The sequence below is a fragment of the Cinclus cinclus genome, chromosome 16 (genome assembly GCF_963662255.1).
Source record: "Cinclus cinclus chromosome 16, bCinCin1.1, whole genome shotgun sequence".
Lineage (NCBI taxonomy): Eukaryota > Metazoa > Chordata > Aves > Passeriformes > Cinclidae > Cinclus > Cinclus cinclus.
The window spans coordinates 10349185-10361774 of NC_085061.1; the positions used below are offsets into that span (position 1 = coordinate 10349185).

The 12590-nt window shown below is 40.0% G+C and overlaps 1 protein-coding gene across 1 annotated transcript in view; it reads left to right on the top strand.

Moving 5' to 3' along the window:
• Nucleotides 1-12590, top strand: part of IFT140 (intraflagellar transport 140) — an 80505-nt gene that overhangs the window by 25300 nt on the left and 42615 nt on the right. The window contains exons 11-17 of the mRNA XM_062503452.1: nt 837-928; nt 1725-1852; nt 3364-3481; nt 3913-4040; nt 7676-7823; nt 9535-9666; nt 11920-12116. Coding sequence (XP_062359436.1) covers nt 837-928; nt 1725-1852; nt 3364-3481; nt 3913-4040; nt 7676-7823; nt 9535-9666; nt 11920-12116 — 943 coding nt within the window. The remainder of the gene's footprint in view (nt 1-836; nt 929-1724; nt 1853-3363; nt 3482-3912; nt 4041-7675; nt 7824-9534; nt 9667-11919; nt 12117-12590) is intronic.

Genomic DNA, 12590 nt, shown 5'->3' on the forward strand with positions numbered 1-12590 from the left:
CCCTCGCTCCAAATTATTATAATTTAGAAAATTAAAGGGGCTTTCAGGCAGAGGTATGGGGATAGGAATAACATTTCTTTACTAATATGTATAACAAGACAAACAACAATAACTACAGCATTAAAAGTAATCAGAGCTAGGGACCTTGAGGGGCTTTGCTTTACAAAACCTGGGTCAATCTGATTCTGGTGGAAAATCCTGGGCTGGTGGGTGAGATGAGAAGCTCTGTCGGTGATAGCTGGAAAAGCAGGGATGTCCTGGCCGGGTAGGTGGGTGCAGGGCCACAGCGCAGTGAAAAGCCCCACAGCAGTGCCGAGGAAGCAGCGGTGGTGGGACAGCGCCAGCCCAGCTCCAGCAGGGCAGGAGGAGGCAGCTCAGGGTTCCGAGGCACACGAGGAGATGATGGCAGATTCCTCAGGACCAGCCCCGGTGGTGACAATGAACTCCTCCTGAGACCCTGTTAGTTAGGGTGGTGGTAGTGGTCCATATGAAGCAGTCTAGTTGAAGCAGTGGCCTCGTAGAGAAGGTCTGGTAGCCTTTGTCCTCTGCAAAAGATCTAGTGGGTAAGGGCCCAAATCCCACATTATATCCAGGTGAGAATCCTTGGCTCCTCCCTCTGGGCAGAACATATCACAATGGGATGATATCATTCTATGAATCCTGCAGTGGGTCCTTGATTGCCCGTGAACAGAGATAGCTCCTGGAGGGAGTTATCTATGAGTCATGGCAAGGCATTGATGGGCCCATTAGCAGTTCATGAAGGTGGTGATAGAATAGATTTTGGGCACATCCTGGATTGTAACCTAGGACAGATGGGTTTGTTGTGATTGTTCCAGGCTCTTTCCTTTGTGACTCTCCAGTTCTGTCTGTTCATGGAGAAAATCTGTACACAGTGGAGCCTAATCGGATCCAGGTCCGCACCTTGCAGGTAAGGTCTGAGAAAACCATGACGGGACAAATAGGCCTTGTTGTCTCCAAAGATTGGTGTTAGAGCTTAAAAGCAAAGTGCATGATCTTTTTACGTCTATTAACTCTACCTTGTCATAATACAATACTCAAAAAATACTTTGAGTATTTCAGCAGAAAGATATTTGCCATTTTGTGTTCTTTAAAAAGTCTGCTACTCTGAACACTACTGCAGTGTAACTAGTAAGTATTTGCAGACTTTAAGATTATAGAAATTGCATGTAGGTTGAAATACTACTTTTAGGAAGATGGTCATACTGAATATTCTTACAAGATAATGAAAAATACCACTTGCACTTTTTGTGTGAACCTTTGTAGCCTCTGCTAGTCTCTGAGAACCAAAAAGAGAAATCTAATTATCAGAGTTCTATGATACATCATTTTATTTAGGAAGTAAATACTATATTTTAGAATGCGTGTGATTCATCACCTAAATATAATGTATTTGTTTTTAAGGCTATATATCAAAGGACCTTCAAAGACTTGATATTTCTGTATATCTTTCACTTGGTAAAGGTTGTGTTACTAAAGAGGAAATTATTGCAGAAAGATGCCTTTTAAATTTAAAGACTTTTTTTTGAGGTTATATACATACCTGAAACCCAGATGGCATTTGTGTGTGTATGTTTCTCCAATTTGCTTGAAGTGATTCATCTAAGGCAGAAGTTCAGCAATTTGTGGCTCAACTTGGTGACAAAATAAGTCCCTTTGAGTGAGGCTGTGGCTGCACAAACCTGGTGTTACACATTTCTTCCCAGGGCACAGTTAAACAGCTGCTGGTGTTCTCGGAAGCAGAAGGGAATCCGTGCCTCCTGGATGTCTGTGGGAATTTCCTGGCTGTGGGAACTGATCTGGCTCACTTGAAAATCTTTGATCTCTCACGCAGGTATTAATAAGGCTTTTAAAATAATCTGTTTATAGTTAAGCATGTATTACGTGGGAAATCTTTAGCTGTTTTTGATGAAAAGCAACAGCCCCTTTGAGTCTTGAGACAATACATGAAGCTGTGTGAACTGATGGCATATTTCCAAAGTAAGGGAGGAACAATGGAATAATTAGGCAAGTCATGGATTGATGATGATGACTATTATTATTATTTTAGAAAGAGGACATCATGAGGGATATTTGAGTGCATTTAAAGGTGTGTGGAGAATTTATAGAAGATCAAGCTAAGGGTATCTCATGTTCCTTTTGATAACTTGAACAAGACTTGAATCTCAAAAGAGCTGAAATAAAACCAGGTTTTGTATCTCCTCATAAATCAGCAAACTTGTTTCAGTGAATCCATGGAGAAAGTGAACATAGAACTGTGTAGACTCTGTTCTTCCTCCTGTTTTGCTTAAGAAGTTTAACTGACTTTGTTCAAAGATTGCTGTATTCTCATACTGACAAACATGAAGAAGATACTGACATGATGTTCATTTTGAAAATTGGCTGCTGATGACAAATGTCATTTTGAAAAGCTGAAAAACCTGAAGAGTGGAACAGATTTTGTTCTTCTTTGCATACTGTCACCAGAGGAATGCTAAAGTCTAGTTAGTTGCCCTCTGGAAACTGCTTGAGTTGGGAATCAGATGCATTCTATCTGGGCCAGTCTGATGGTTATTAGATTTAGCCAGGTTGTAGCTAGAATAGGTACTGGATTATGATGTTTGATAGTGAGAAAAAGTGGCCTCACTCATGCATGCTATGATAAATTTTTGTGTTTGGCACTGAAAATACCCCTTCTCAAATTATGACACTTTTAATTTCAAGGCACCATAGTTGGCTTAGAAGAAATGTTATTTTTATAGAATCAAGGATTTTTCTTTTCGTGAGGTTGTATTATAGCTCTAAATTGCTGTCACTTCAAATTACTGTCACTTCATTTTGCTGCATTCTTTTGTTTCATGAGATTTGTCCTCTTTGTTGCTGACTGATTACTGGGTTTGTGTCTATACCAGCAATAAGATTCTTTTGAGATAATAAAATATATAAATATGCCACTCTAATGACATTCTTTACTCCTGCTTCACAGTGTGTTTTCCATACACAGAACTTCCATGTGATGGCCTCTGTTCAATATTAATGGTGCTTACTTCCATAGGAAAAGCAGGCCTCTGAATTCAGAATTCTGGTCAGATGTTCTTGCTGTATAGCCATGTTTTGCGAATCCTGTAGAAGCACTGACCTTTATTCTTCCTGATTCATTGAGAGGAGAGTGCCTGTTAGCTCTTCCCTGGAAGAAAGGCAGTGGCAGCAATCCATTGGAGAAGAAGCTGGAGTCTGGGGCAGTGGTGTCATACAGTCAAAATAGTTTGCTTTTAAGAGTCTTACTCATAATTTGCTGAATGTCTTGGTTGATGCATATTGCCAGTTGCTTGCCACCATGTAATTTAAGTTTATTCCTTCCCACAGAGAAGCAAAAGTGCACTGCAACAGCAAGAGTTTATCTAAGCTGCTCCCTGGCCGTGGAGACATTGTGTCTATGAAGTGCAATGCTAATGGCAGCAAAGTCAGCATCCTTGTCAGCAGGGTGAGGAACAGCTCTTCACTCACCATCTGGGACTTGTCCATTGGTTCATAGACTGGTGTGGGTCAAGATTACTGAGGATGCAAGAATCACTTCTCAGAAATAAACCTGCCTGGTCCAGGCAGTGTATTGAGTCATGTAATGAAGTGTCACATCCCAGCATTAATTAAGGTCTCTTATGGCTTTGTACTGTGTTGGGAACAATCCAGAAAAGGAGTATTTTAGTTACAAAAGCTAATTTGTAACATTTCAAAGAAATCCAAGGCTGACTTGTTGGAATAGAAAAACAGCCAGGAATTTTTTGGTATTTCTTAGTAAGAATGACCTTATGTGATTACCAGCAAAGAAAGCTGAGAGCACGAAGCAGATGGGATAAACATACCAGTTCTTTTTGACTGCATGGTCCAGTAATCTTTTATTTTCCTTTCTTGTAGGCAGATGGGAACATTGATTCCAAGATCTGTTTCTATGATGTTGAAACGGACCAAGTTACACTTTTTGATTTCAAGGCTGGACAGGGAGATGGTAGAGAGAGCCTTTCTGCTGGACAAGGCATTGGCAAGTAAGGAGCTTTTACTTCAAGAAGGATTAATGATGATTTAAGATGGAAATCTGCCCTGTGGAGACAAGCACACCTTGATTCTGACATTCCTCTGTCTTGGGAAGGAGCTTGTATGAATTTATTTATTTGTTTCTGAAGAACTAATTAACACTGGTGAACTGTATGTCCATCAAGTTGCATCCCTGTCTATTCCAATAATGTGAGCTAGAGAGTGTTAAATGAAGGTCCCAGTGTCGTGGTTTGACATTGGCCAAACGCTGGCACCCAATGGAGTTGCTTGCTTACCCTCATCTTTACAGTTGAGAGGAGGGAAGGAAAAAAAGGAATTAAAGGGTTCATGAGTTGAGAGAAGAACTGGGAGAAAAACACTTTAAGGGCAAAACTGGTTTAAATTTAAAGGTATAACATGTATTTATTAGTAACCAAGTCAGAGGAGGATAATGAAAAATAAAATAAGCCTTTAAAACACCTCTTTTCTTGTCAGCCCTTCCCTTGTTCCCACTGACAGTGCAGGGAGACAGGGGTGGCAGTTTTGGTCAGTTTGTCACTCAAGATCATCTTCTGCTCACTCAGGGAGAGGAGGCTTTCCTGTGCTATGCCATGGGGTCCCTCCCGCAGGCAAACAGTCTTCCCAAAACTTTTGTGGCATAGGTCACTCATCCATGGGGTGCAGTCCTTGAAGGATAGGCTACTCTAGTTCGGAAGCAAGGGCTCTCTCTATTCAGATCATCGTCTAGACCACAGCTTTCTCTGGCACCCACCCACTCTGGCAGGAACACTTTTCTCATGGGCTGCGAGTGGATTTCTGCAACCCACATGGACTTCATGCATTACAAGGGGACAGTTTGTTTCACCATGGTCCTCATCATGGCTTGCAGAGGAATCTTGGCTCTGATGCTTGAAGCACCTCCTTCCCCTCTTTCTTTCCCACTGACCTTGGTGTCGCCATGTTGTTCTCCCTCATGTGTCCTCACTTCATCTTCTTCTCTGACTATAAAAAACCTGCTGCTTGTAGAATACCATTGTCAACAAGTTCCACTGATTCAAAGATTCTTGCAGGATCACACAGTGCCGAGAAGTTGATCCCTGCTAGGTTCTGCACCAGGGAATCATTCATCATGCTTTCACTGCTGGCCAGGCAGCCCTGCTGCCATTGCAGGGGCAGTGGTGGCCACAGTGCTGGTGCTGTTGAACACCTCTGTTCATACAGGACTTCCCAGGAAGTGGAAGCTGCTGCCACCTCTGCCCTTCCACAGCATGGCTGACCAGGGGTGGCCAGGCAGGCAGGGCTCACTGCAGGCTGTGCTGTGGTGGGGGCCATGGTGGCTCCCCACCCTTGGGGGGAAACTGTGTGCTCTGTTCCGATTTTATTCTTAAATATGTTATCACAGAGGTTACCAGCCTTTCTAATTGGGCCACCAGCATGTCTGTCTTCAGAGGCATCAGAGATTGGTTCTGTCGGACATGGTGGAAGGTTCTAGCAGCTTCTCACAGAAGTCACCCCTGTGGCCCTCCATACTCCCACCAGGTGATGCCAAATCAACACACCCAGAAAGCAAGCTCAAAATAAGTAGGAGGTAGTTCTTCAGCCAACATGCAGCTGAGCCAAGGAACTCCAAAGAAAGTAGAGAAGATGAAGGAAGGGGTCATGGCGATACTGCATAAATTTGTAGAAGAGAAATTCAGGGAGAATTACTAGCACTTTGGAAGCCACATCTAGCTAAAGAGATCTCTGAGGAGAGGTTGATTTGGTGTAGGGGTTTTTATGCAGAGGTATTATATTACTGGAATCAGGATCCAGATCTTTAAATGAAGAAAACTTTTTGAAAGCTACCCTTCCTTGGAGAGTTTACATAATAGGAACTGAGAAGATGATGTTCTGAAGGTCCTTGTAGGAAAAAAGGTATTTTTAAAATATAATAAAAGTTGGGTTTCTGTGGGTAAAAACTCGTGAGGTGTCTATTTAGATCTAATGCCTTTCTGTTCATGCAAACTGTACTCTAGGAAATGTATTAGAAATCCTAGCAGCACAATGCAGTGAAGTAGGAATTCTTGTGAAGGTATGGTGTAATATTAGAGTGCAAATTCCTATTTGATTTTACAATAATTTTTGTAACTGTATTTTTCTTAAGCAAAACCAGCAATGGAACAGGTGGATTGTTTTTTTTTTTTAGCAACTATCTGCTATGGGTATTACAAGTGAAAAAAATAATTACTACCCTTACCACCAAAAGCCAGAAGAAACTACTCAGCTTATTAAAAAATAAGGCCAATGCAAATCTGGGGTTACTTACGCAGTATTGTAGTCAGGAGTAAATGAGAAAGTTGTTTCCAAGTGCAGTATCTTATGTATCGCAACAGAAGCCAACCTAAGCCAGGAATGCTGTTTCACTGTTTGAATGTGTCTGTGTGAGTAATCCATTTATCTATGCTTCCTCTTAAAGGATTTTCAAATTAGAGTGAGTAAACTCAGCTGAAAGTGGTAATAATATACATCTCTTCTGCTTCTCTTTCCTTCCTCCTGAGGCAAAATCTAAACACAGGTTTTTTACACAAATTCTGTTTTTCAATTTGCAATTTACTGATTTTGAATTCCATAGCAAGGAGAGGACTTAGGGTGTTTCTGCACCTCTTTGAATGTCTCTTTCATTTTGCCCTCTAGCCCTACTCCAACCCTCCCCACAAATTCCACCCTTCAGTGGTGACAGCAAATGAGAAAATACTATAATGATGTCTTAGGTTTCTCTTTTAAATAATTTTAAATTTTTTCAGAAGAATGAATACTAAGCCATTGCTAAAATAGTGTGATTCTGTATGTCTGGAGTCTTGACATGACAAGGAGGTAGTAAGATGTTATTATTTAAACTGCTGACAGAGACTGGCTTTTCCAAGGCCGCAGGGAAGTCCTTGTGCTTAATGTGCTGTTCCACAATGCCTCAGAATTCTTGACATAAATAACCAGGTGTTTGGTCTCTTCTCCCAGGTAACAAGCAATAGGATGAGAGGAAATGGCCTTAAGTTGCGCCAGTAAATGTTTAGATTGGATATTAGGGAAAATATCTTCAGGTAGAATTGTCAGGCATTGGAACAGGCTGGCCAAGGCAGTGGTGGAATCACCATCCTGGAAAGAGTTAAAAAATGTGTGGATGTGGCACTCTGGGACATGGTTTAGTGGTAAAGGTGGTGGTGGTGCTGGGTGCACAGTTGGACTTGGTGATTTTAGAGGGATCTTCCAATCTTAATGATTCCATGGCTTGAAGACAGAGTTGAGGTAGTCCCTCTGTTGCAGCAGTAGGCACTGAGGTAGATAGTTTGAAGGATGTTCAGGTGTTTCTGTGGGACCTGCAATCTCAGGGAAGGCAGATTTTGAATACCTATTTTTATAGGCAGTGCCAACTTTTTTCCTACCAAAGTGCTTTATGTCCTGTCACTGCTGTCAGCGTAACAGACCAGACTAGAAGTGTTGTTGCCATGTGTAAAATGTTAGGAGTCAGGAAAATGTATCTGGGTAATGTTCCAATACAGAGTATAAATAACAGAGTGATCCCTTGGCTAGAGCTTTATTTGTACTCATGCACTGAATGGGCTGGCATTACTTTGTCTCCCTTTCTACATTTTTTCTTGTCTCTTGTTAGGTTTGTAGTGGAGTATCCAGAGTTGCACAGTCACATCCCTGCTTGCCATTTCTGGGACCAGAGTGAGCCAAGACTTTTTGTATGTGAAGCAATTCCTGAATCAGGCCTGCAGCCTCCAGACCAAAAGAAAAACCAGACTGAGGGCACAGTATGGTCTTTTTTTATTTGTTTTATCTTGTTTTACATGGAGTTCTCCCTTTCCAAGTAATAAATCCTTTGTGCTTCATTGAGGATGTAGAAGTGGGTAGTACACATTCCTACATGCAAAAATGAGTCGTGAACCCTGTGTTTGGAGTCTGTGCTTCAGGCAGTCCCTCTATGGCAGCTCTCTGGTTTGGGCCAAGCTTGCATACACTGAAAAGGGAAAAGAGGGTATTTCTTTAGCTGTGATAGAATTTTGGGAATGACCATAATGCAAGCTTGTAACTGGACTACAGTTTTTCAGGTGAAATTAGTGGGTGGATTGATAATCTAGAACTTTGTAACTTAAAAAATTGCTGATTTTATATCTTGAGTCCACTTTTAGCAGCAAGAATTAAATTGATAGAATAACGGACGCTACTATTAAGGTGAACAGAGAAATATGCTCTTCCACCCAGTCCCTCTCATCTTCTGCTCTTCTGGAGAGACATTGTGCATTTTTATGGGACTTCCCAAATTATTTGTTACGGTATTTTTTGACATTAGAAAAAAGATTTCATTTTTATTGATCAGAAATTATCTAATCAAATATTTCTTTCATCATGCAAACAATTCTTCCCCTCTTCCCCTTCTATTGTGCTTGTAGTGCTCCTTACCACTTTATCTGTACAGAACTGCCTATCCTGCATAAACATTCAGTTGATTTGAAACATTGATTTCAATCTCAAATTTTTGGATTTATGCCTTATTTGAACTAAATATCATAAAATTCAATATAAAAAGCTCTTTGTGTCTTTTGTTGGTTAAAATGACCTTAGAAGAACCATGAGAAGATCAAAATAAAAAGGAGAAATGGGATAGGGATGTCTCAAAAGGCCTGGCTAGGGTCTTCTAGGGAAGAGGAGAATAATTCAACGTAATATATCTCATATTAAGAACTTAAAACTGCTTGGCTTCTAAATAAAGTTGAAAATAAATATATAAAAGGAATGCAGCTTACTTATGCCCCTTGTTCAACAGAACTTTTTATTGTCTGCTTATGCTTTAGTAAATGAGAAGTCTGATTAACTTCTGCTGGAAATAAATATTATTTTAACTTGAGTCGGATCAATACTTAAACTGTTAGAGGGACTATTTTTGAATGGATTATATATTTCCTGGGAGCTCAAAGAAGTCATTGAGATGATACATTTACAATGGGAATGATATAATGTTTTTAGAAAAAAAAGTTCAAAATAGTTGTGGCTGCCCCATCCCTGGAAGTGTGTAAGGCCAGCTTGGACAAGCTTGGAGCAACCTGGTCTAGTGGAAGGTGTCCCTGCTCTGGCAGGGGCTTGGAACTAGATAAGTTTTAAGGCCCCTTCTGACCTAAACTATTCTGTGATTCTGTTTATTTGCCCTGAGCCAGATCTCTCAGCCAGATGTGAAGCAGCTGTTTGTGGCCAGGGACTTTTCTCTTTATGGTGGGTGAAGCTGGTTGCTGAGGCAGAGGTGAAGGTCCCTGTGCAGGAGGACCAGTCTGGAATGCAGATCAGGGTGCTGGCTGCTCGCTGTAGGGAGGAAGCATGTGGCTCTGCTCTCCCAGCAGCTGTGTCTGAATGTATAGGTCATGCTATCGTCAAGAGAAGCTTCTGCCAAGTGAATATAGAAAATAAAAGAAAAAAGAAACAAGGATATTGCAGCATTAAAACAAAACAGTTCTTCACTTCCTTTTCCAGATGGATGTTTGGATTATATCATTCTTCAGCACTGAAGAGCATGGCCTTTTGCTGCAGGACAGCTTTCCATTGCCTTCATCCTACCAGGTTCTTCTGGGCATAGAGGTTCCACATTATTACTTTGCAAAAAAGGTGAGGTAATCCCTAATTCCTTCCCTTCCCAGAAATTCACACTTTCCACTGTATAGGGATCAAATTTAACCAGTTTGAGTCTATGGTAGGTAGAGCAACTCCAATGGCAAGGGATGCATCACATGTAGAAATGACAAAGATAATTCAGATTCAGATGAATTTGGCAGAATTGTGGAATTCGTGATGAGATGGCTTTTTATGGGTGAACTGAATGCAATGTACAAGTGTTGGCAAAATTACCAGGGAAAGCAAATGAAAAAGGGATGTGAAAAAAACCTCTGCTTTATCTAGTCGCTGTGCCTATCGCAAGTACAAGAGGGGTGTGTGTGAGATTTAGGTAGGTCATAAGACAGGACATTTCATACTGGCTTTGGCAGAAGCATCCCTCTTCCTTGCTGGAATGAAGCTTAATCTCGAAGAATACCTAAGAGAGCAAGAATAGTCATCTTGCACCATCAACAAGTGCCTGTGTGCTGCAAATGCCAAGAATGCAGGCTCCAAGTTCTAAAACTTGAATTTCAATCCAAAATTGTTTGCATTTCAGGTAAATAATAACCTACATCATTCTATGCATACTGGGCAATCTGCATCCTTTCACCTACAAATTGGCTTCTGGTGAAGTTCTGACCCGAGTTTCCTGGTGGTTCTTAGGATGATGATTTGCTCTGCTCCTTTCTTGTAGGGAGAGTTTAACAGAGTCCATTTACTATACAAATGTGTTTAGTTTTGTAAAATGTACAGGAAATAAATATTAATGAGACTTCTAAACCTCATGTAACTTAGCAGCACTATTAGACAGGGAGAATGTATCTACTTATTATATTTAGATTCAGAGCAGCATTTTGCAATTCATCCCCTTCAAAGCACTGCCTGCTGTCTGTCTTCCTGTGCAGACTGAGCTTTTAGAGTGTTGTGTTTTACTTTTTTGCTTAAATTGGAAGGTCAAATGTGATATGCTGCATTTTTCAGTCTTTCTTTTTAACACTTCTCTCTTCGCCATCATTTTTCATGCTATTTTACTTTATGTTTCTTGTTGTGTGTGTGTGTGTTTTTGGTTTTTTTTTTGTTTCTTTTTTTGGTCTGTATGGATTACTGCTGCCATTAGTTGTGTTTTCGGAGGGGATGTGTCTATAAACCTGTAAGTATCTGTATTGCTCTTCCTTCATCCTCTGCTCCTCTCTCTTGTTTCTGTTTCCTTGATAGGCAGTTCTCTCTTTATGACAAAGTCACTTTTTAAATCACTTGTATTCATTTTGGAAACCTAATCTAGTATAAGAGCAGAGTCTGCTTTAAATAGAGGAAATCAAGTTGATGCAACAAACCTTGTTGACCAACTTTCATGCCAGGGTTTCTCCTTATTCACTATAATGTCTTTACTGTCCTGGTTCTAGAAATTCCTCAAATCCTAGTGAAACAGATTTGCACTTTTGATTTCTGTCTTTTACTGAACCCAGGACTTCCATTGTATTATAATATAATGCAATTTTTTTGGCTTCTGTATACCTTAAAACTTAGTTACCTTATGTAACTATACAATTGGGATATGGACTTTGGCATAATTCATGACTCAGATGATCTTCCTCTGTGCCTCGCTTGGGAAAGTTTCCTTGTTACACTCCAGACAGATCATTTGACATTGAGGATTGAGGCTTTATTGTTGTTCTGCATAATGATTGAATTGCTTTGAGTTGCCTTTCAGTGAGTGGTGAAAGTAGCCCTGAAGCTCTAGAACTGCCAGTTGTAAGGAGAAGGGTTTGAACCTGAGCTTCAGTATTCATAAGATTTACATGAAGGTAATGATAGAAGAATTTGGCCTGTATATTTTAACATTCATAATAGCAGACTAGTATTTGAGAAGAGACTAAACTTGGAGAGATGCTTATCTGAAATCTTCAGAAATCTGGGAACTTAACAGTTGCTATTACAATAGTAGTACTATTAATATACATATACATACAAAATAATAATGACTGTAATAAAAAGAGGTTACTTTTCTGTGGTATATCACCAATCTCCAGTGATCACTGACATGCTGTGATTTTTCACTGCAATATGCTAATCTCTCTTATAACATTCCATATTTTGTGGCATTTTCTAGGAAGTTCTGAAACTTCACAACTATTGTTGCTATTGATCATGGGCCTGCAGATATAAAAAGTTTGGGCTGTGGTGGGAATAATGTAATTAATTACATGTACAAACAAGTAGGTTTCAACCTGCTTGATACCTTATATGACAACCTTCTTTTTTCAGCTGGGAGAAGCTGAGAAGGGAGCATCAGAGTCTGGTTCAGGAACAGTCTCTCAGATGGTTGCAAGAAGACCCATGAGAGATTTCATTGGACTGGGAGACTGTGATAAGACCACCCAGGATGCCATGCTGAACTTCAGCTACTATCTGACTGCTGGAGACATGGATGAGGCCTTCAAAGCCATCAAGTTGATAAAAAGGTATCAGAACTATTTGTATGTGTTTCTTCATGGGTGCAATTTATTTTTGTTAAAAGTTTCTATGAAGTGTAGATCCTCCTAGATTCTCCTTACCTTTTCCCTCTCTGATTTTATTCTCCCTTTCGTTTTTAACCAGATGAAACATCTTTCTCACAGACATTTTAATACATTATCTGCTCATTCTCTGTCTATAATTCATTGTGGATTCTTTTTTGCTAGAAGAGAAAGAATTACTGATGACCTGCAACCTTAATCCTGTGTCTGAATGGCAAAAATGTCATCACTAGAAGAAAATGAACATTCATAATTTTATTTATATATCTAAAATAATCACAGCAATACCGAGTGTTACAGATTTACTGACCACATAGCTGGTTTTTAAATTCACATGTACATTATTATAATATGGATATGCAATATTAGAGGAAATAATAAAATGTCTCTTAAATACTCTAGTATTTTATTTTAAAAACT